The sequence below is a fragment of the Protomyctophum bolini genome, assembly GCF_963924005.1.
Source record: "Protomyctophum bolini genome assembly, chromosome: 15".
NCBI lineage: Eukaryota > Metazoa > Chordata > Actinopteri > Myctophiformes > Myctophidae > Protomyctophum > Protomyctophum bolini.
In genome coordinates, this window is record NC_137876.1 from 23,859,369 (window position 1) to 23,883,953 (window position 24,585).

The following is a 24,585-nucleotide window of genomic DNA, read 5'->3' on the forward strand; positions in this document are numbered from 1 at the left end:
ACAACATTGCGCCTGATTTACAGATTAGTTGCGTGCAAGTGCAGCTCTGCAAAGCTTGCAGCGTGCTGCAGTGTGACGCGTTGTGAGCTTGCAGATCTGCCATTTTAGGTGCACGACAGACACCAGCATGGAACTACAGTACAAATCGGGCTTTGTTGTTCCCACGATGAGAACATCATCAAAAGCCAATACAATGTTTTGTATCAGCATTGCGAGCATGTAATCTTGGCTATAGTAGTTAGTGGGTTATAACTGAGTTGTGACCTCGGCTATAACGCTGAGGATTCCGTGGGATGATCACTGTTATTTTCCAGTGTTGTAAAGTAACTACAGTAAGTGCATTTACTCAAGTACTGTACTCAAGTAGTAGAGTGGAGTTGTAGATTTTGATGAATACACTTCGGTATATATTTCGGCCATTTGAAAATAGCTGATCCACTGTAGTGTGAACAGCTATTGTCACTGCTTGTAGATCTGCTATTTTCAAAATATTTTTTTGTATACATTTGAAAACTTGAAATATGAGACATTCTGCATAATGAGTACTTTTGCTTTTGGTACATTTTATTACCAACACTATTGTACTTTTACTCGGGCAAACTTTGAATTCTGGACTTTTACTATTGCGGTATTGATCACTTGTACTTACTCTTGTCTTCCTGTCAGCTCCAGAGCTGTCCATGGGCAAGCAGGAGGCCTTCCACGTCTTCAGACGGGACCACGAGGACAGTCTGACCATAGAGGACAACAAAGCCGTGCTCAAACAAAGGTCAGAGGTCATTCATTGGGCACTTCCGTTAGCTACCCGTGTTCGCCATACACCAAATGTCTTCGTCGAAAACTACAAGCTCGCGCCGTGGGCCTTTTAGATCGGATATTTTCGCCAAATGTTGGACGCTACGAGAGGGAGAAAGAGAAAGAGCGCTCCCTAAAACACTTCTTAAAACAAGAAAACTCTTGCTGACGTTACATTTTCTTTTAAATATATTTTCTCATGGTTTCTTTTTATGGACAGGGATCAATGGGATTCTTGCCATCGTTGCACCTGTTAAAACAGTTTATCGGTCAGGAACTGCATTTTTATTGCAGGTTCCTTACCATTGAAATTAAAAAATATATACAGTAGTCATGAAATGAGAAGGTGAAATAACATGATTTGATTTGCCAGTCCTTCACAGAGGCGCTACTTGGGTGGGAATTGTCGGTGTGAAGTCGTTGCAGCCAAGCCACCCAGATGTTTATTTTAACATTTTCAGTAGCCACTGTACGACAAATAGTCTAAATCGATAAGCTGACATTTGAGCTATTTCTGAAATGTGGTGAAGATGTTTGAAAGGCAGACGTCAGATTGAAAGTGGTTAAAGAACTCATGTGAGAGTTGCATTTAGGTTCCATGAAGACAGATAGAGCCGTCTGAATCTGAAAACCGATTTTCGAGGAAACATGCAAGCATACTTTCCAAATGAAATTGATCGAGCTCTGATTCAATTCAGTAATAGCCTATGTGGGAAAACAAGAACGCGTGAAAATATGTTTTCATGTGGAGTCAGCTTTTTCCAAGAGCTTGATCTGTCAATGAATTTTCTTTATTTTTTTTTCTTCCTTTTTTTTTGGTGAAGGAAAGTAACTAGTATAATTTTGAGGAATTTGTACTTTACTGGAGTGTGTCCTATTTCCACTACAATTACCTGAAGTACTGGTTATTTTGTAGATTTGGATTATTATTACAAAACACACTAACCACTTCAGTACTATAAACATTTATACTATATACATCGGCTAATTTCAAAACATGCTTTATACATTTTTAACTTGTGAAATAGGACATTCTGCGCAATGAGTACTTTTACTTTAAGTATATTTTGATGCCGATACACACTTTTGTACTGTACTTACTCGAGTACATTTTGAAGTCCGGACTTGTGTGACTACTTTTTCCGATCAATGTTCATTGGCTGATTGTTCATTGCTTTCAGGTTTGCTGAGGCCAAGGTGCTGGGGGAGCACGTGAATGAAGCCAGAGCCAGAGTCAGTAAGTCACCTAGCTTTCCCGTCCAACACACAGCACCACAAATCTGAGCTTCGCTTTCATTGCTCTACGCCTAGCGTGAGCCACAGCATATGGACTCAATGTAGGAGCATTCTTATTGCATTTCCTTAATTCCCTCTGGGAGCACTGCCGTTGTTGCATGCAACCTGCAATAATGGCCGTGTTTAAAAATATATATTATTCCCAATTGTGTCCTTATAGTTTCTCGCACGTGAACATTAAAACCGGGAAAGCAGCTGTGTAATTTTATATTATTTATAACCACTTTATTTTATACTTTGGCTATTCAAAAATGGGAGATCTACAAGCTCATAGCGTGGCACAAAGTGACGCGCCATGAGCTTGTAGATCTGCTATTTTTTGTTTTTAATCTGGGATTTATTTTATTTGACTATATAAAAATGTAAATATATATACTGTGTGTGTGTGTATATATATATTTAGTAGTTTGCGGCCAAATATCATTTTAGGGGTCCTTGACATGAAAAAGTTTGAGAACCACTGACATAGAAACATCAGAAAACTGTCTGGCATCGGGTCTTAATGGGTTAAACGGAAAACACGGCGCATAATCTGGTGTCCACTCGCTGTGAGTCGTTGTGAGAGACGGTAAACCATGTCTGCGAGCAAGAGCGTGTGAACTATGTACGTGCAACACGTGTCCAGGAGGTTGATGGTCCACAGTGCGTGGTGTAAACTGCATTCCGGAAATCGCTCCACACACACTTTGGGAAACTGTGCGGGACATAAAAACTTGACTATTCATGATTTGTCATCATTACCGCCGGCATCATTATGCTTAACAGCAAATAACATTCTCTCGGTGCTAGTCTTTTTAGGAATGCTGTTTTTATTTATCCTTCTATTAACCCATTCTGGTGTTTTCTGGTGTTAGCATTATGTCATGCTTTAGCTATTGAAAAATAGTAGATGTACAAGCGGTGGCGCGCTACGAGCTTGTAGGTCTGCTATTTTTGAAAAATCGAAGGACGACTGACATAGAAACACAGCTTTTTTTTAGAAAACTGTCAGGATGTAGAAGACAATTTTTTAATCTGATTTCAGGTCCGAATGGGTTAACACGCAGGCTCTCCGATAATAGTCTCTCCAGAGATCACCGGGGTCTACTACTATGGTATACCTGCCTGGGAAACCTTAGCGAATAGATCACCTTGGTCTACTACTATGGTATACCTGCCTGGGAAACCTTAGCGAATAGATCACCGGTGGGGTCCCGTTTCCCTCAGAGTGCACAGAAAGTGTCGTTCAGCACATTCCGCAGCTTTTCCAGGACAGAGAGGGATTCTGATTTCCTCCCACCCCACTCTTCCGATCCAGGTTTTACAGGCCCTGGCTTTTGGCTTTGGCTTTGTCTTTTTTTCTCCTTTTTTTTTTTTGTCTTTACGAGCGCTCCGTAAGAACGCCACCCCTGCCTGTGTTCTTCTGGCTTATGTCCCTGACAGGTATGGGCCCGGTCTGCCAGATTGAGGGGCCTGGCATCCCCCCCCCCCCCCACATGCAGCCTGCCTCACTCGCTCACTCACTCACTGCCGAGCCATTCCAAAGGCTCCGCTCCAGAAAAGGAATCCACACCCCCAGCGCTTTGGAACGCGCGAGGTCCTCTCTGGTGTGTCTGCACTACTGTGTGTCAACGCGTCGACACCGCCAGCCGCTACACAGTCAGTGCGTCGGCCTGTTCAGTGTTGCGTCGATTGTTCTGTCAGCGAGTTGTGCGAGGATCACCCCCGTATATACGCATTGGTGTTGACCCATTCTGACCTGAGATCAGATTCTAAAAAATGTCTCCTACATCCTGACCGTTTTCTGAAAAAGCTGTTTCTATGTCAGTCGTTCTTCGATTTTTCAAAAATAGCAGACCTACAAGCTCGCAGCGCGCCACTCGGTGGCGCGCTATGAGCTTGTAGATCTGCTATTTTTCAATAGCTAAAGCATAACGTAATGCTAACCCCAAAAGGGGTTCTCGCACAAAATGGGTTAATGACTCCATATCTAGACCTATGCCCACCACTACACCAGTATGCCTGAAGTCCTCGCTGTTTAAAAAGCTGCTGTCCAGAAGTTGTTTTTAATGTTTTAATGTTTTTTTTTCTAAAGTCAAAATAGTGTGGTAGTTTTAGTTACTAAACTATACCCCAAATCTACACTGTGAATTCTGTGTTTATAGTTTTTAACTCTGAGAGACTGTAGAAATGGATCCTTAATGGCTCCATTTGGTTCCTTTCGTACAACTCTCAAGAGCTACAGAACCTCGGTGGGGCTCTGGACCAGACGTTGAGGGTAATGCGATGGAATAGATCACATTACTGATTGGGAGGGAATTGTCCTGTCTCGCTATGGCGCACGTAGGCTAGTGTTTTAATTGTGTTTTAATCGGATAGATCCAGAGATCATGTGTACCGTTTGTTTTGTGAGATTTGCACAAAAGCTGTAGGTGGAAGAGCAAAAAGTGTGTTTTGAAGAAAAGTCAAAATGGCGGAAAATCTATCCTGACGCGAATGGGCGTGGCCCACACATTGAGTGAATTATAGCATGATGTTATAGCCTACATACATATTGGTGACTGAATAATTATGAACTAGCACAGCTTCAGTTGTTGGAGGAGGCGGCCTTCCATAGGGAAATTAAGACCCTGGTCTCTGGGAGGACACAATGTATGTTGACTAAGTAGTACTGCCTAAAGCTCATGAGCCCAATTTATCTCCCTTGACTCCGCCATGTTTGACCTCACCGCGCGGGAGAGCCACGTTGGAATCGTGGTAGGCTGACACGGAAGTTACAGATCACAAGTTACAGATTAAAAATGGACCTACAACAAGGGTCCATTTGGTTTCATTTCTTACACTTTCAGACTTTCAAATGGATAAATGAACAGTGAACACAGGATTTTGTTCTCACTGTGTATAAAGTACAGAGTCAGAGAAGCCTTCATGCGTCTCAGGTTCAGTTTGCTCAACGATCCGTCTTAATCACCGTCACGTTCCTTTCAGTGGACTGTTGAGAAACAAGGCCCTTCCTCCACCAGACTAGCAATAACAAATCATATCTCATAAATGATTTCAGCGCGTATATAACGGGGAGAATTTTCCAGCGTGTCATCACAATTCAAAATATGAGCGTGGTATTATTAGGGTTTGATCTGGTTTGCATCTACTATTGCAAGCTTAACTTTTCTTTTATATATAACTTTTTTTTTTTCTTTTTTTTTTCAGTTATACTTTGCAATGTGTGTTTGCGGTTCATGTCAGATGCCAGTGAAATGGATAAGTTCGCCGCTCACCAGTGCTTTGGCGTCATTACTGCCTCGTGTCACGCACAGCGGTTGAGTAGCGTTCGGCTGTCACCCGCTCACAGATGCCAGCGTACTTTTAAATTAGCACTGCTGGAATCCTGGAGCGTCAGCCTCGGACTGTGGCGACTGTGAGGGTGCTGACTACAGACATACATCAGTAGGTGGTGTCTTATCAAACATAAAAAAAAAAAATCTATGACCAACATTGGCTTTTTTGTTTTTAATAACATTAACGCTGCAATAGCCAGTCTAAATGTGCCACTCTATGTGCAGTGGTTGGAGGACAGACCCCATGGTGTTGGGAAGGTTTTTGATTGATGCATTACTTTATCAACACGGTTATTAACGGTACATAGCACAGTCAAATGTAATACTAAAAGGATAAAACAAAAAGCCAGATGTGGTCCATTGTATTCAATTCATCAGTAATCGGTGGTGCTGTCGCTTCACAGCTAGAACTTAGGTCCCGGGATGCTATGGGCACTTTTTCACACGGGCATTGTTTCAGGTTAGTCATTGGATTAGGTTTTAGTTTGGGTAGGGAGTCGAGAATCTTTATGTCCTTCGGGAGGTCATTCCACATTTTGGTGGCAGCATTTTTGTACCCATGTTCATGGGAACGGGGTGGAATGATCTCCTTCTGGTGTTATGCCCATGGGCATCACATATAGGCCCATGGGCATCACGTATAGGCCCATGGGCATCACGTATAGGCCCATGGGCATCACGTATAGGCCCATGGGCATCACGTATAGGCCCATGGGCATCACGTATAGGCCCATGGGCATCACGTATAGGCCCATGGGCATCACGTATAGGCCCCCCCGTGTCCACCAAGATGTTTTTTGAGCTGGGCACCATGTGCTCGCAGGTGCAGCGCCGTGGCGTGCACGCAAGGTGCTTTTCCCTGGCTAAAATACTTTGGACTCGGGCGCCTGGAAGTGCTTTAAGCCCAGTAGACACGGCGCCTTCAGTCTAGTGTTTTTAAAAACCAGACCCATATTGAGAGATGTTGCACTCTGTGTTCTCCCTCGAGCCAAGTAGTACTGCCTAAAAATCATAGGTAAAGCACAATATCTTCACTGGCCAAGCGGGGATTCGGTCTTGTAAGCAGTTTGTTCGGGTCTCGGTGAGGACGTCAAACTTATATTAATACAATAACACGAGTACATCAGCAGTGGTTACAGGTGGTCTCCCTACTTTTCCATTGACATGTAGCCCCACCTGAAGCTCATACCGTAAGTCCATAATCTCCCCTGGCCAAGGGGCCTTCTGTGGGCGGGTAGATGTTTGGCTTCAGATTCGAATCCCAGATATACCCATTGCAATTAGCTCCCTCCGTCAGGAGAGGACAAACTACTTGCGCATTGCAGCTTTAACTTTTCAAAACCTAGGCTTTGGACATACAGTGTATTTTGTGAATTAATGAGAGAAGACACTTAGACTTGCTGCAGCCCAAGCTATGCTGTGGTAGACGGTTTTGTGGGCAAAGATAGACATTTTGGTATATGAATTATTCAATGAGCCAGCGGGGAAAACGGACTAGAGCAGAAACATTTGTGATGCTGTCACATGTTATTACAATGTTAACGGCATGGGAGCCGCATTTTTCCTAGATGAGAGGCAGTGTTTATAGTGGAAGGTAGTTGCCTTCTCCTGGCTGGAAAAGTCGTGCCATAATATATTTAGCTCAGTGTGTTTCCTTCGCGCGCCGTTTTTTTTCTGGAAGACCCGCTCGGAAATTTTGCACTACCTATGGCCTCATGGTTAATGTAGAACATGGAAAGACTTAGCATAATATAGGCAAAGGCTTTGTGTTGCTCCGTCTGATGGATGTGCCCAGCGTGAGGGGTCAGTGGCAGAGGAGAGGCTGGGAGGAGAGTGAGGCGGTATACCCTGTGGAGACCGGCGGTGCCTAAACAGTTCCCTCGTTACCAGTATTGTTCTTGGCCGCGGCGTGCAGCATGGCTTCGGAATCCGGTCCCACCGGAGCGGCGTAGTATATGTTCCAGAACCCTAAGGTCTCCGCGTCAGAAAGCTCTCATCTCCGTACTCCGTAACGTTTTGTGTTTTTGTCATAAATTAAGTGCCCTGCATCACAAGTAGAAGATCGGCAAGCTTGTAGATCTGCTACTTTTTTGCTATTTTTGAATTTGAATCCTGAAAAGGTTTTGGGACATACAAGGTTTCCACCCGACAGAGGGATGTGTGTTTATTCAGATGGGAATCTGTGACGTACAGCACATCTTCTGTATAGGCCTATACACAGTACAATCCTCAGTGTTCATTTTGTCCTCGGAGTTCAAGCCGTGATTTCACCTTCCCGCAAGACACTCTGGATTGTACAGTTTTAGCGGATAAGAAGCATACAGTACACTGTAGGCCAGTGGAGGGTGCAGGCGACTGGGGTCCCTTGATGTCTTACCCAGATGTGCGTGGGGATTTATGCTGCGCTGTCCTATTCGCAGCGTCTGCTAACCTCTTTGCTGTCCCACCTTCATGCTCTTCCGCCGCCACGGCTGACCTGAGCTTATTTATTAAATGACGACTTCACCACTCTTCAACCTATCTTCATACAGTATAATTGGTCCTCACTGGTCCTCACTTCATGGTAAAATAGCTGTGATGTGTCTCATAGGAGGGCTGTGGCCACCGTCTTCCGTGGCATCATCGTTAGGCAGATTTTTTTTCTAAACAAGATTTAAAAAAATATATATATCGTATTTAAATTTGCATTATCGCCTAAACGATGGCTTCCATTATAGAACTTTTTCAGGAATAGAAAGCCTGCCGTTTGTATTAACATGGATTCCCCATTGATGACGTCACTGGAAGACAGTGTTTCTTAACTCATAATATTTGATACAGTCTGTTTCTGCCGAGAAATGTAATTAATTTGGCGCGCTGGCGGCCGTAACATTAGCGATTTCTCACCGTCGGTTTGTGCTTCATACCCATTTGAGTCAAACCGCTCAACCTCAAAATAAAAATGAGTATAGTTTAACTCCTTGAACTCCTCGCCCCCAGCCCTCCTTTCTCTGTAAATATACCTGTTGATGCTACTGAGTACATTTGACCACAATGGAACCTCTTAACTCCATTGGACCCTCAAACTGTCTGCTAAAGCAGCTAACTCCACCACCTCTCCCCCTCTCATGCAAGAATATATGAAGTCACAATACCAACTTTGATGTGGCAGTATTGTTTTAAAGTATAAAATATTGTTTTATTTACATGAAAAATGAAAATGTTGGAGTTACAGTAGAGTTACAGTAGGAGGTTTCTGGAAACCTTTTATCTCCTTACTCTAACTTTTTGTATTTTATCGTAAATTAACGTCATACTTGATCATACTACAGCGTAACACAAAAGCATCAAAAGTAGCAATAGATCTGCTACTTTTAATACCTTTGAATTTGAATCCTGAAAACAGTTTTGGACATAAGAGGTTTCCCCCCCGACAGAGACGATAATATGGCATCACTCCAGCTTTGTACGGGTGAGCTATAAACACCTCGGTAAGTTGAAATGTCCCAAGGATTTCTCCCTTGCCTGCAGTCGTTATGGGCATAGTAAAGTGAGCAGACACCAAAGGCCTGGGTGAATATTCAAAACCACTCCGGGCCATACCGTACGATGTGATTGTGTCTGTAATTTATTTGCACGGCTAATGTTGTCAGCTGCTCGTAAGAATGGTTTATGCAGCGTGCTTACCTTGACATGTGGTCCCAGACAATGCTCTCCTCGCTCAGAGCAAGAGCCAGCTCCATGAGAACACGATGTAGACAGCAGAACCATTCTGTCCGTGTATAGCCTTATCCTCATGCTATGTTTAATCAAGTGTCCCATCTTAGGTGCTAAAGAATGTCTTATAACATTGGGAACCGACTTGGGTTCTGCGCCATGTGGCCAATTGGGGCAGGAGCCTATCTCCTGTTTCTGTAGCGTGAGGTTACTTGACATTCAAGTCGCATAGTGTACATGATGTACGGAATGCCTAACCCTGACCCTAACCTCACAAACACAATGCCTTTCTAACCTTTACCCTAACCCTAACCTCACAAACACAATGCCTTACCTAACCTTTACCCTGACCCTAACCTCACAAACACAATGCCTTACCTAACCTTTACCCTGACCCTAACCTCACAAACACAATGCCTTACCTAACCTTTACCCTGACCCTAACTTCACAAACACAATGCCTAACCTAACACTATACGCCTAACCTTAACCGTAACATTTCCATTCCATTTCCAATGGACGGCGACGATATACTTTGCCCCTCTTATAGACTCGTGATATAATGAGGACCAAAAGGCCTATACAAGTAGTATAATAGGGTGGGTGTTCACTACACTTTTTGGCCACTACCACTGGTGGCGCTAGTGAGCAATTAATGCATAATTTACATAATTAATTATGCAAATTAGTAATTAAAATAGATAGATATAAATAGATATAATTAGCATAATCATAAATAATAAAATATAAATATCCATAAATATCCATAAATATAATTAGCATATAATAGTTTATAATTAAATAATAATAAAAACTAATAATAGGTTATTTATAAATGCATGATGTGTGTGTGATTAGCTGATCTCATCTCTCTCTCTCCCTCCATGTGCCATGCCTCCCCAAAAGCCAGCAGAGATGCTGACTCGAAGGTGTGAAAAACAAACAAATGTAAATTTGTTTGTTTGTCACTGGGGCTGAGGTGGGGGGATGGGCTCCCAGTCTTTGTGGATTGCCATGGGCCAGACATGCAAATTAGATAAACAAGGGGGGATGGGTTCTAACCAGGTGCCAGACATGCAAATAAGATAAACAAGGGGGGGGATGGGCTCTAATCAGGTGCCAGGTGCGACATGCAAATTAAATGAAGAGCGGGGGTGGGTTGGGGGGATGGGCTCCCCCCTTTGTGGAATGCCAGGTGCCAGACATGCAAATTAGATAAACACAGAGGTGGGGGCTCCACTCTTTGAAGTGAATTGTATGCATAAATTAATCAAGTTAGGATTTAAATTCCATGGATTCCTTAAATTCCTTACATACATTGACAGTGGGTGTGTGATTCCACCTAGTGGTCAATATCTATATAAATATTTACACTGCAATACCATTTATGCCCTGATGTGATCTCAGTCATCTAGGGAAATGTTTTTCAATCATTGGTCTGGGGACCACCAGTGGTCCTTGAATGTAATTATTGTGTAAGTCAAGGATATCCCCCTAGTGGTCAATTTCTATATATATATATATATATATAATTACCCTGCAGTACCTGCTATGCCCTGATTTCAGTCACCTAGGGAAATGTTTTCAAGCAATGGTCTGGGGGGCTACCGATGGTCTTTGAGAGGGTTCAGGTGACCCTCCCCAGCTAAATCATGGATAGTTGGTAACCAAATAGTCTCCTTATAGATCTTTAACTCTATACTTTTCAAAATGTTGGGTCTTTGAATTTTGTATGTTTCATGGTGTCCTAAGGTGTATGGTTTATTGTCTGTCTTGTATTATTTTTTGGTGTTTTGTGTTGTGTCTTTGAATATTGTATGCTTCATGTGGTACTAGGTGTTTGGGTTATTGTCTGTCTTGTATTATTTTTGGTGTTTTGTGTTGGGATCTTTGAATTTTTTATGTTTCATGTTGTCCAAATGGGGTTGGGTATTGTAAATCTTGTATTATTTTTTGTGTTTTGTGTTGTGTCTTTGAATTTTGCATGCTTCATGTGGTACTAGGTGTTTGGGTTATTGTCTGTCTTGTATTATGTTTGGTGTTTTGTGGTGGGATCTTTGAATTTTTTTATGTTTCATGTTGTCCAAATGGGGTTGGGTATTGTAAATCTTGTATTATTTTTTGTGTTTTGTGTTGTGTCTTTTGAATTTTGCATGCTTCATGTGGTACTAGGTGTTTTGGGTTATTGTCTGTCTTGTATTATTTTTGGTGTTTTTGTGTTGGGATCTTTGAATTTTTTATGTTTCATGTTGTCCAAATGGGTTGGGTATTGTAAATCTTGTATTATTTTTTGTGTTTTGTGTTGCGTCTTTGAATTTTGCATGCTTCATGTGGTACTAGGTGTTTGGGTTATTGTCTGTCTTGTATTATTTTTGGTGTTTTGTGTTGGGATCTTTGAATTTTTTATGTTTCATGTTGTCCAAATGGGGTTGGGTATTGTAAATCTTGTATTATTTTTTGTGTTTTGTGTTGTGTCTTTGAATTTTGCATGCTTCATGTGGTACTAGGTGTTTGGGTTATTGTCTGTCTTGTATTATTTTTGGTGTTTTGTGTTGGGATCTTTGAATTTTTTATGTTTCATGTTGTCCAAATGGGGTTGGGTATTGTAAATCTTGTATTATTTTTGGTGTTTTGGGTTGTGTCTTTGAATTTTGCATGCTTCATGTGGTACTAGGTGTTTGGGTTATTGTCTGTCTTGTATTATTTTTGGTGTTTTGTGTTGGGATCTTTGAATTTTTTATGTTTCATGTTGTCCAAATGGGGTTGGGTATTGTAAATCTTGTATTATTTTTTGTGTTTTGTGTTGTGTCTTTGAATTTTGCATGCTTCATGTGGTACTAGGTGTTTGGGTTATTGTCTGTCTTGTATTATTTTTGGTGTTTTGTGTTGGGATCTTTGAATTTTTTATGTTTCATGTTGTCCAAATGGGGTGGGGTATTGTAAATCTTGTATTATTTTTTGTGTTTTGTGTTGTGTCTTTGAATTTTGCATGCTTCATGTGGTACTAGGTGTTTGGGTTATTGTCTGTCTTGTATTATTTTTGGTGTTTTATGTTGGGATCTTTGAATTTTTTATGTTTCATGTTGTCCAAATGGGTTGGGTATTGTAAATCTTGTATTATTTTTTTTGTGTTTTGTGTTGTGTCTTTGAATTTTGCATGCTTCATGTGGTACTAGGTGTTTGGGTTATTGTCTGTCTTGTATTATTTTTGGTGTTTTGTGTTGGGATCTTTGAATTTTTTATGTTTCATGTTGTCCAAATGGGGTTGGGTATTGTAAATCTTGTATTATTTTTTTGTGTTTTGTGTTGTGTCTTTGAATTTTGCATGCTTCATGTGGTACTAGGTGTTTGGGTTATTGTCTGTCTTGTATTATTTTTGGTGTTTTGTGTGGGGATCTTTGAATTTTTTATGTTTCATGTTGTCCAAATGGGGTTGGGTATTGTAAATCTTGTATTATTTTTGGTGTTTTGGGTTGTGTCTTTGAATTTTGCATGCTTCATGTGGTACTAGGTGTTTGGGTTATTGTCTGTCTTGTATTATTTTTGGTGTTTTGTGTTGGGATCTTTGCATTTTTTATGTTTCATGTTGTCCAAATGGGGTTGGGTATTGTAAATCTTGTATTATTTTTTGTGTTTTGTGTTGTGTCTTTGAATTTTGCATGCTTCATGTGGTACTAGGTGTTTGGGTTATTGTCTGTCTTGTATTATTTTTGGTGTTTTGTGTTGGGGATCTTTGAATTTTTTATGTTTCATGTTGTCCAAATGGGTTGGGTATTGTAAATCTTGTATTATTTTTTGTGTTTTGGGTTGTGTCTTTGAATTTTGCATGCTTCATGTGGTACTAGGTGTTTGGGTTATTGTCTGTCTTGTATTATTTTTGGTGTTTTGTGTTGGGATCTTTGAATTTTTTATGTTTCATGTTGTCCAAATGGGGTTGGGTATTGTAAATCTTGTATTATTTTTTGTGTTTTGTGTTGTGTCTTTGAATTTGCATGCTTCATGTGGTACTAGGTGTTTGGGTTATTGTCTGTCTTGTATTATTTTTGGTGTTTTGTGTTGGGATCTTTGAATTTTTTATGTTTCATGTTGTCCAAATGGGTTGGGTATTGTAAATCTTGTATTATTTTTTGTGTTTTGTGTTGGGTCTTTGAATTTTGCATGCTTCATATGGTACTAGGTGTTTGGGTTATTGTCCGTCTTGTATTATTTTTGGTGTTTTGTGTTGGGATCTTTGAATTTTTTATGTTTCATGTTGTCCAAATGGGGTTGGGTATTGTAAATCTTGTATTATTTTTTGTGTTTTGTGTTGTGTCTTTGAATTTTGCATGCTTCATGTGGTACTAGGTGTTTGGGTTATTGTCTGTCTTGTATTATTTTTGGTGTTTTGTGTTGGGATCTTTGAATTTTTTATGTTTCATGTTGTCCAAATGGGTTGGGTATTGTAAATCTTGTATTATTTTTTGTGTTTTGTGTTGGGTCTTTGAATTTTGCATGCTTCATATGGTACTAGGTGTTTGGGTTATTGTCTGTCTTGTATTATTTTTGGTGTTTTATGTTGGGATCTTTGAATTTTTTATGTTTCATGTTGTCCAAATGGGTTGGGTATTGTAAATCTTGTATTATTTTTTGTGTTTTGTGTTGTGTCTTTGAATTTTGCATGCTTCATGTGGTATTAGGTGTTTGGGTTATTGTCTGTCTTGTATTATTTTTGGTGTTTTGTGTTGGGATCTTTGAATTTTTTATGTTTCATGTTGTCCAAATGGGGTTGGGGATTGTAAATCTTGTATTATTTATTGTGTTTTGTGTTGGGTCTTTGAATTTTGCATGCTTCATGTGGTACTAGGTGTTTGGGTTATTGTCTGTCTTGTATTATTTTTGGTGTTTTGTGTGGGGATCTTTGAATTTTTTATGTTTCATGTTGTCCAAATGGGGTTGGGTATTGTAAATCTTGTATTATTTTTGGTGTTTTGGGTTGTGTCTTTGAATTTTGCATGCTTCATGTGGTACTAGGTGTTTGGGTTATTGTCTGTCTTGTATTATTTTTGGTGTTTTGTGTTGGGATCTTTGAATTTTTATGTTTCATGTTGTCCAAATGGGTTGGGTATTGTAAATCTTGTATTATTTTTTGTGTTTTGTGTTGTGTCTTTGAATTTTGCATGCTTCATGTGGTACTAGGTGTTTGGGTTATTGTCTGGCTTGTATTATTTTTGGTGTTTTGTGTTGGGATCTTTGAATTTTTTATGTTTCATGTTGTCCAAATGGGGTTGGGTATTGTAAATCTTGTATTATTTTTTGTGTTTTGTGTTGGGTCTTTGAATTTTGCATGCTTCATGTGGTACTAGGTGTTTGGGTTATTGTCTGTCTTGTATTATTTTTGGTGTTTTGTGTGGGGATCTTTGAATTTTTTATGTTTCATGTTGTCCAAATGGGGTTGGGTATTGTAAATCTTGTATTATTTTTGGTGTTTTGGGTTGTGTCTTTGAATTTTGCATGCTTCATGTGGTACTAGGTGTTTGGGTTATTGTCTGTCTTGTATTATTTTTGGTGTTTTGTGTTGGGATCTTTGAATTTTTTATGTTTCATGTTGTCCAAATGGGTTGGGTATTGTAAATCTTGTATTATTTTTTGTGTTTTGTGTTGTGTCTTTGAATTTTGCATGCTTCATGTGGTACTAGGTGTTTGGGTTATTGTCTGGCTTGTATTATTTTTGGTGTTTTGTGTTGGGATCTTTGAATTTTTTATGTTTCATGTTGTCCAAATGGGGTTGGGTATTGTAAATCTTGTATTATTTTTTGTGTTTTGTGTTGGGTCTTTGAATTTTGCATGCTTCATGTGGTACTAGGTGTTTGGGTTATTGTCTGTCTTGTATTATTTTTGGTGTTTTGTGTGGGGATCTTTGAATTTTTTATGTTTCATGTTGTCCAAATGGGGTTGGGTATTGTAAATCTTGTATTATTTTTGGTGTTTTGGGTTGTGTCTTTGAATTTTGCATGCTTCATGTGGTACTAGGTGTTTGGGTTATTGTCTGTCTTGTATTATTTTTGGTGTTTTGTGTTGGGATCTTTGAATTTTTTATGTTTCATGTTGTCCAAATGGGTTGGGTATTGTAAATCTTGTATTATTTTTTTGTGTTTTGTGTTGTGTCTTTGATTTTTGCATGCTTCATGTGGTACTAGGGGTTTGGGTTATTGTCTGTCTTGTATTATTTTTGGTGTTTTGTGTTGGGATCTTTGAATTTTTTATGTTTCATGTTGTCCTAATGGGGTTGGGTATTTCATATCTTGTATTATTTTTTTGTGTTTTGTGTTGTGTCTTTGAATTTTTTATGCTTCATGTGGTACTAATGTGTTTGGGTTATTGTCTGTCTTGTATTATTTTTGGTGTTTTGTGTTGTGTCTTTGAATTTTGCATGCTTCATGTGGTACTAATGTGTTGGGGTTACTGTCTGTCTTGTATTATTTTTGGTGTTTTGTGTTGTGTCTTTGAACTTTTTATGTTTCATGGTGTCCTAATGGGGTTGGGTATTGTATGTCTTGTATTATTTTCTGTGTTTTGTGCTGTGTCTTTGAATTTTGCATGCTTCATGTGGTACTAAGGTGTTTGGGTTATTGTCTGTCTTGTATTATTTTTGGTGTTTTGTGTTGTGTCTTTGACTTTTTTATGTTTCATGTTGTCCTAATGGAGTTGGGTATTGTATATCTTGTATTATTTTTGGTGTTTTGTGTTGGGTCTTTGAATTTTGCATGCTTCATGTGGTACTAATGTGTTTGGGTTACTGTCTGTCTTGTATTATTTTTGGTGTTTTGTGTTGTGTCTTTGAATTTTTGATGTTTCATGTTGTCCAAATGGGGTTGGGTATTGTATATCTTGTATTATTTTTGGTGTTTTGTGTTGGGATCTTTGAATTTTGTATGTTTCATGTGGTACTTCAAAATATTATTAATACAAACAGGCGGCCTGTTGTATTAATATAATATTTTGAAGTACCACATGAAACATACAAAATTCAAAGATCCCAACACAAAACACCAAAAATAATACAAGATATACAATACCCAACCCCATTTGGACAACATGAAACATCAAAAATTCAAAGACACAACACAAAACACCAAAAATAATACAAGACAGACAGTAACCCAAACACATTAGTACCACATGAAGCATGCAAAATTCAAAGACCCAACACAAAACACCAAAAATAATACAAGATATACAATACCCAACTCCATTAGGACAACATGAAACATAAAAAAGTCAAAGACACAACACAAAACACCAAAAATAATACAAGACAGACAATAACCCAAACACCTTAGTACCACATGAAGCATGCAAAATTCAAAGACACAGCACAAAACACAGAAAATAATACAAGACATACAATACCCAACCCCATTAGGACACCATGAAACATAAAAAGTTCAAAGACACAACACAAAACACCAAAAATAATACAAGACAGACAGTAACCCCAACACATTAGTACCACATGAAGCATGCAAAATTCAAAGACACAACACAAAACACCAAAAATAATACAAGACAGACAATAACCCAAACACATTAGTACCACATGAAGCATAAAAAATTCAAAGACACAACACAAAACACAAAAAAATAATACAAGATATGAAATACCCAACCCCATTAGGACAACATGAAACATAAAAAATTCAAAGATCCCAACACAAAACACCAAAAATAATACAAGACAGACAATAACCCAAACCCCTAGTACCACATGAAGCATGCAAAAATCAAAGACACAACACAAAACACAAAAAAATAATACAAGATTTACAATACCCAACCCATTTGGACAACATGAAACATAAAAAATTCAAAGATCCCAACACAAAACACCAAAAATAATACAAGACAGACAATAACCCAAACACCTAGTACCACATGAAGCATGCAAAATTCAAAGACACAACCCAAAACACCAAAAATAATACAAGATTTACAATACCCAACCCCATTTGGACAACATGAAACATAAAAAATTCAAAGATCCCCACACAAAACACCAAAAATAATACAAGACAGACAATAACCCAAACACCTAGTACCACATGAAGCATGCAAAATTCAAAGACCCAACACAAAACACAAAAAATAATACAAGATTTACAATACCCAACCCCATTTGGACAACATGAAACATAAAAAATTCAAAGATCCCAACACAAAACACCAAAAATAATACAAGCCAGACAATAACCCAAACACCTAGTACCACATGAAGCATGCAAAATTCAAAGACACAACACAAAACACAAAAAATAATACAAGATTTACAATACCCAACCCATTTGGACAACATGAAACATAAAAAATTCAAAGATCCCAACACAAAACACCAAAAATAATACAAGACAGACAATAACCCAAACACCTAGTACCACATGAAGCATGCAAAATTCAAAGACACAACACAAAACACAAAAAATAATACAAGATTTACAATACCCAACCCATTTGGACAACATGAAACATAAAAAATTCAAAGATCCCAACATAAAACACCAAAAATAATACAAGACAGACAATAACCCAAACACCTAGTACCATATGAAGCATGCAAAATTCAAAGACCCAACACAAAACACAAAAAATAATACAAGATTTACAATACCCAACCCATTTGGACAACATGAAACATAAAAAATTCAAAGATCCCAACACAAAACACCAAAAATAATACAAGACAGACAATAACCCAAACACCTAGTACCACATGAAGCATGCAAAATTCAAAGACACAACCCAAAACACAAAAAATAATACAAGATTTACAATACCCAACCCCATTTGGACAACATGAAACATAAAAAATTCAAAGATCCCAACACAAAACACCAAAAATAATACAAGACGGACAATAACCCAAACACCTAGTACCATATGAAGCATGCAAAATTCAAAGACCCAACACAAAACACAAAAAATAATACAAGATTTACAATACCCAACCCATTTGGACAACATGAAACATAAAAAATTCAAAGATCCCAACACAAAACACCAAAAATAATACAAGACAGACAATAACCCAAACACCTAGTACCACATGAAGCATGCAAATTCAAAGACACAACACAAAACACAAAAAATAATACAAGATTTACAATACCCAACCCCATTTGGACAACATGAAACATAAAAAATTCAAAGATCCCAACACAAAACACCAAAAATAATACAAGACAGACAATAACCCAAACACCTAGTACCACATGAAGCATGCAAAATTCAAAGACACAACCCAAAACACAAAAAATAATACAAGATTTACAATACCCAACCCATTTGGACAACATGAAACATAAAAAATTCAAAGATCCCCAACACAAAACACCAAAAATAATACAAGACAGACAATAACCCAAACACCTAGTACCACATGAAGCATGCAAAATTCAAAGACACAACACAAAACACAAAAAATAATACAAGATTTACAATACCCAACCCCATTTGGACAACATGAAACATAAAAAATGCAAAGATCCCAACACAAAACACCAAAAATAATACAAGACAGACAATAACCCAAACACCTAGTACCACATGAAGCATGCAAAATTCAAAGACACAACCCAAAACACCAAAAATAATACAAGATTTACAATACCCAACCCCATTTGGACAACATGAAACATAAAAAATTCAAAGATCCCCACACAAAACACCAAAAATAATACAAGACAGACAATAACCCAAACACCTAGTACCACATGAAGCATGCAAAATTCAAAGACACAACACAAAACACAAAAAAATAATACAAGATTTACAATACCCAACCCCATTTGGACAACATGAAACATAAAAAATTCAAAGATCCCAACACAAAACACCAAAAATAATACAAGACAGACAATAACCCAAACACCTAGTACCACATGAAGCATGCAAAATTCAAAGACACAACACAAAACACAAAAAAAATAATACAAGATTTACAATACCCAACCCATTTGGACAACATGAAACATAAAAAATTCAAAGATCCCAACATAAAACACCAAAAATAATACAAGACAGACAATAACCCAAACACCTAGTACCACATGAAGCATGCAAAATTCAAAGACACAACACAAAACACAAAAAATAATACAAGATTTACAATACCCCACCCCATTTGGACAACATGAAACATAAAAAATTCAAAGATCCCAACACAAAACACCAAAAATAATACAAGACAGACAATAACCCAAACACCTAGTACCACATGAAGCATGCAAAATTCAAAGACACAACACAAAACACAAAAAATAATACAAGATTTACAATACCCAACCCCATTTGGACAACATGAAACATAAAAAATTCAAAGATCCCAACACAAAACACCAAAAATAATACAAGACAGACAATAACCCAAACACCTAGTACCACATGAAGCATGCAAAATTCAAAGACACAACCCAAAACACCAAAAATAATACAAGATTTACAATACCCAACCCCATTTGGACAACATGAAACATAAAAAATTCAAAGATCCCAACACAAAACACCAAAAATAATACAAGACAGACAATAACCCAAACACCTAGTACCACATGAAGCATGCAAAATTCAAAGACACAACACAAAACACAAAAAATAATACAAGATTTACAATACCCAACCCCATTTGGACAACATGAAACATAAAAAATTCAAAGATCCCAACACAAAACACCAAAAATAATACAAGACAGACAATAACCCAAACACCTAGTACCACATGAAGCATGCAAAATTCAAAGACGCAACACAAAACACAAAAAATAATACAAGATTTACAATACCCAACCCATTTGGACAACATGAAACATAAAAAATTCAAAGATCCCAACACAAAAACACCAAAAATAATACAAGACAGACAATAACCCAAAACACCTAGTACCACATGAAGCATGCAAAATTCAAAAGACACAACACAAAACACAAAAAATAATACAAGATTTACAATACCCAACCCCATTTGGACAACATGAAACATAAAAAAATTCAAAGATCCCACCACAAAACACCAAACATAATACAAGACAGACAATAACCCAAACACCTAGTACCACATGAAGCATGCAAAATTCAAAGACACAACACAAAACACAAAAAATAATACAAGATTTACAATACCCAACCCCATTTGGACAACATGAAACATAAAAAATTCAAAGATCCCAACACAAAACACCAAAAATAATACAAGACAGACAATAACCCAAACACCTAGTACCACATGAAGCATACAATATTCAAAGACACAACACAAAACACCAAAAAATAATACAAGACAGACAATAAACCATACACCTTAGGACACCATGAAACATACAAAATTCAAAGACCCAACATTTTGAAAAGTATAGAGTTAAAGATCTATAAGGAGACTATTTGGTTACCAACTATCCATGATTTAGCTGGGGAGGGTCACCTGAACCCTCTCAAAGACCATCGGTAGCCCCCCAGACCATTGCTTGAAAACATTTCCCTAGGTGACTGAAATCAGGGCATAGCAGGTACTGCAGGGTAATTATATATATATATATATATATAGAAATTGACCACTAGGGGGATATCCTTGACTTACACAATAATTACATTCAAGGACCACTGGTGGTCCCCAGACCAATGATTGAAAAACATTTCCCTAGATGACTGAGATCACATCAGGGCATAAATGGTATTGCAGTGTAAATATTTATATAGATATTGACCACTAGGTGGAATCACACACCCACTGTCAATGTATGTAAGGAATTTAAGGAATCCATGGAATTTAAATCCTAACTTGATTAATTTATGCATACAATTCACTTCAAAGAGTGGAGCCCCCACCTCTGTGTTTATCTAATTTGCATGTCTGGCACCTGGCATTCCACAAAGGGGGGAGCCCATCCCCCCAACCCACCCCCGCTCTTCATTTAATTTGCATGTCGCACCTGGCACCTGATTAGAGCCCATCCCCCCCCTTGTTTATCTTATTTGCATGTCTGGCACCTGGTTAGAACCCATCCCCCCTTGTTTATCTAATTTGCATGTCTGGCCCATGGCAATCCACAAAGACTGGGAGCCCATCCCCCCACCTCAGCCCCAGTGACAAACAAACAAATTTACATTTGTTTGTTTTTCACACCTTCGAGTCAGCATCTCTGCTGGCTTTTGGGGAGGCATGGCACATGGAGGGAGAGAGAGAGATGAGATCAGCTAATCACACACACATCATGCATTTATAAATAACCTATTATTAGTTTTTATTATTATTTAATTATAAACTATTATATGCTAATTATATTTATGGATATTTATGGATATTTATATTTTATTATTTATGATTATGCTAATTATATCTATTTATATCTATCTATTTTAATTACTAATTTGCATAATTAATTATGTAAATTATGCATTAATTGCTCACTAGCGCCACCAGTGGTAGTGGCCAAAAAGTGTAGTGAACACCCACCCTATTATACTACTTATACATAGTAGTATGGATGGTCTTTGGATGTCTCTGTGGTCATCGGTGCGGCATATCGCGCTTAACCTCCGGGGCCGCAGGAATTGGCAAATATTTGTCGAGGCTTATAGCATGAAACCGGCCTCCCTTACGACCACGGCATGTCTCCTGACGGTTGTGGGGGGAAACCCTTGCGTGGTTTGGAAGACGTTGCGGCGTTTTTCTTGTATTATTTCTTCGTCCGCAGCCCCGCTCTGGAAGGGCGACCGACCGGAGGGGCTGAAAGCAAAGATTGCAGGGAGCGCACCGCACGCCGCCTACCAGACGACACGTGCGCAAATCGATCACTCTTTCACAGGAATGTCTCTCATGCCTGTCAAGATCGGATCGGCTTGTGAGGTTTGAGAGTTGTTTTACTTTGAGGTAATGACAATTTAACCATTTAAAACAAACTATATAGTTTGTTGTACATCAAATGGCGAGCATATAGTCGATCTACAAGCTTGTAGATTGGCTTTTCTTTTTAACCGGGCGATTTTGTGCGAATACGCACACACGCTTTTAGGTCCAGTCCTATTTTAATGTGTGTAGTACGCGGGGCTCGCGTGTGCGCGTAAACGTGCGCAAAAAGCCTGTTGTAGCTCAGCCGTGATTTGCTGAAAGCTTTGACTTCAATCAGTGAGATATCCTCGTGTTGTTTTGAGCGGCAGCCAGCAGATATTCAACACAGAGAGCTTATTGTCTCCACCAGGCCGAAGGCCTGGGGAGAGAGTATGTTTTGCACTCCGTCCGTGTGTGTGTGTGTGTCCGTCCGTCCGTCCATTACCAGCTAATCTCCGGCACTGTTGGCCCGATCCATGCCAAACTGCACACACACTCCCTGGATGCCAATGACGAACCTCTGCCCCAACGGCAACCTGAACCTCTATTCCTCAACGGCCTGTTATAGCGCCACCATGAGGCCGATTTAGGCAAAACACATTTCTGCAGATTACTCGTACACATTTTATCCATACATCACACAATTCGGTATACACTATCTCCATAGTCAGGTGATCAACACGGATCTGCACCATTTCCCATCTTTCCAATCTCTAAGATTGGCTTCCAAAGCTCACATGATTGGTCCGTTTCGAACAAAATGCCACATCACAAATACAGTGTTCAATTTCCGTGAAGTTATACACGAAACATTTCCACTAGGCCGAGGACGACATTAAATTTTTTTCCTTCCAAATGAGCCTCATGGTGGCGCTATAACAGGGCAATTCCTGTTTTACCTATAACTGCATCGATCTTATATGCACACTCCCTAGAGGCCATGGAAAAACATTTTCCCTGCATCACTCCACATCTGCCAGTTATAGCGCCACCATGAGGCTGATTTCTGCAAAACACATTGTTTGTTAGTCGCACAGATTTCATCCAAATCTCATGCAAATCGGTCCACATGATCTCTGTAGTCATGTGATCAAGACGAGTCTGTTGGATTTCTCAGATTCTACACTGATTGGCTAAGATTGCCTTCCAGGAGTGGCCCGTTTTGTACAAAATGCTGCTCATCCAGAATTATATCTGGCTCTGCATGCATTTCCTCAACAAAATGAAGAACATTGTTGCAAAAAACAAACAAACAAAAAAAGACATATATATTATATTACTCCTAAACATTTTGCCAAACATCACACACACTCCTATGCTCCTGGTGGAGACCTGTGCCCAGAAGGGCACTTTTTCTAGTTGTTTCTGATATTATTGGAATGGAATAGATAATAGAAGAGCGTGCAGGGTTGTTCAGCCGGACCATCAATCACATGACGTTCCACTTGGCGGCAGGACCTGATAAATGGTGTGCGCGCAAAACACTTGAGCTTCTGTAAAGTTCAAATTGAAGTGGCTGCAGCAGTGGTTCTTCCCCACGGTTTAGGTATTATGCCACATGGCCTCCATAACTCCAGAGTATACAAAATGTAAGAGCTACAGATTTGTAAGTTGCCATTTTGTTCCCAACTATCAATCATTTCGGTCGGAGGCGTCCCCGGGGCCCACTATATGAGAACCTTTCTTGTTTGTTTGCAACGCTATACGTGACACGCTGGGCCAATGCATTTCACCATCCGTGTGTGCATCTCAAACGTGTGTGTGATGTTCATCACCAGATTGTGTTGACGACCATGTTTATCTATGGAGGATAGACACGCTGACGACATGTACAAGTTGGACACCGGCAAATGGTCTGGTCTTTAATTATCACCGGAGGAACTCCCCCACCTGGTTCATCATGTCACTCTCTCACCATCATCGGGACAAAGATGTTTGTATTTGGGGGGGATCAGTACTACAACACCATCAGAGTGTTTGACACAGAGGCCGACCACTGGCAACACATCTTCAACACATCTTCTGCACAGATTCTTCCAGAAAGATGCTACTTTCATTCAGCATTTACCTACAAGGGAGAGCTGTATACATATTCGGTGGCTGCAACGATAAACAGACCTTCAATGACGTGTGTAAATTCAGTCCAGAGACCTTCTACTGGAAGGAGGTTGAGCCCAAGGGGAGAGAGGCCCGTCTAAGATGTTTGCTACATATGTGCTGCTGCATGCTGGGAGATTGTGCCAACAGACCAGGTGACCTGTATCTCTTAGACTTGAGTCCTAGTCTTAAAGGGTAAGACCACTTTTTTAGAGGTTTGGGTTGTTTTCTTACCTCATGGGCAAACTGTAGTCCATTCCTTGAATTATTTACTGTACAAAACGAAGAAAATTTGCTGTGTTCTGCTTGATTGTGAAAGGAGTAGAGGCGAAGAAGAGTAAGAAATGAGAGAGACAGACGTCCCGTCCCCCACCCTCCCCCACCCCCCAATAGCAGAGAACTATGGTTGGTGGTAGTTGGAAGGCCTTTCTGCGCACCCTAAATAATGGCTCTGTACCCATGGCAGCTGTAAGCCACACCGGTAGTCTTTTTGGCCCCTGTGTGTTTTTCTTGCTGGCTGTAGCTTCGCTC

The 24,585-nt window shown here is 39.2% G+C and overlaps 1 protein-coding gene across 1 annotated transcript in view; it reads left to right on the forward strand.

Annotated features, from left to right (window-relative positions):
• Positions 1-24,585, forward strand: part of kif6 (kinesin family member 6) — a gene marked incomplete at its 5' end in the record, with an annotated part of 110,182 nt that overhangs the window by 65,189 nt on the left and 20,408 nt on the right. The window contains 2 exons of the mRNA XM_080784283.1: positions 667-769; positions 1,977-2,032. Of these exons, the coding sequence (XP_080640409.1) occupies positions 667-769; positions 1,977-2,032 (159 nt within the window). The remainder of the gene's footprint in view (positions 1-666; positions 770-1,976; positions 2,033-24,585) is intronic.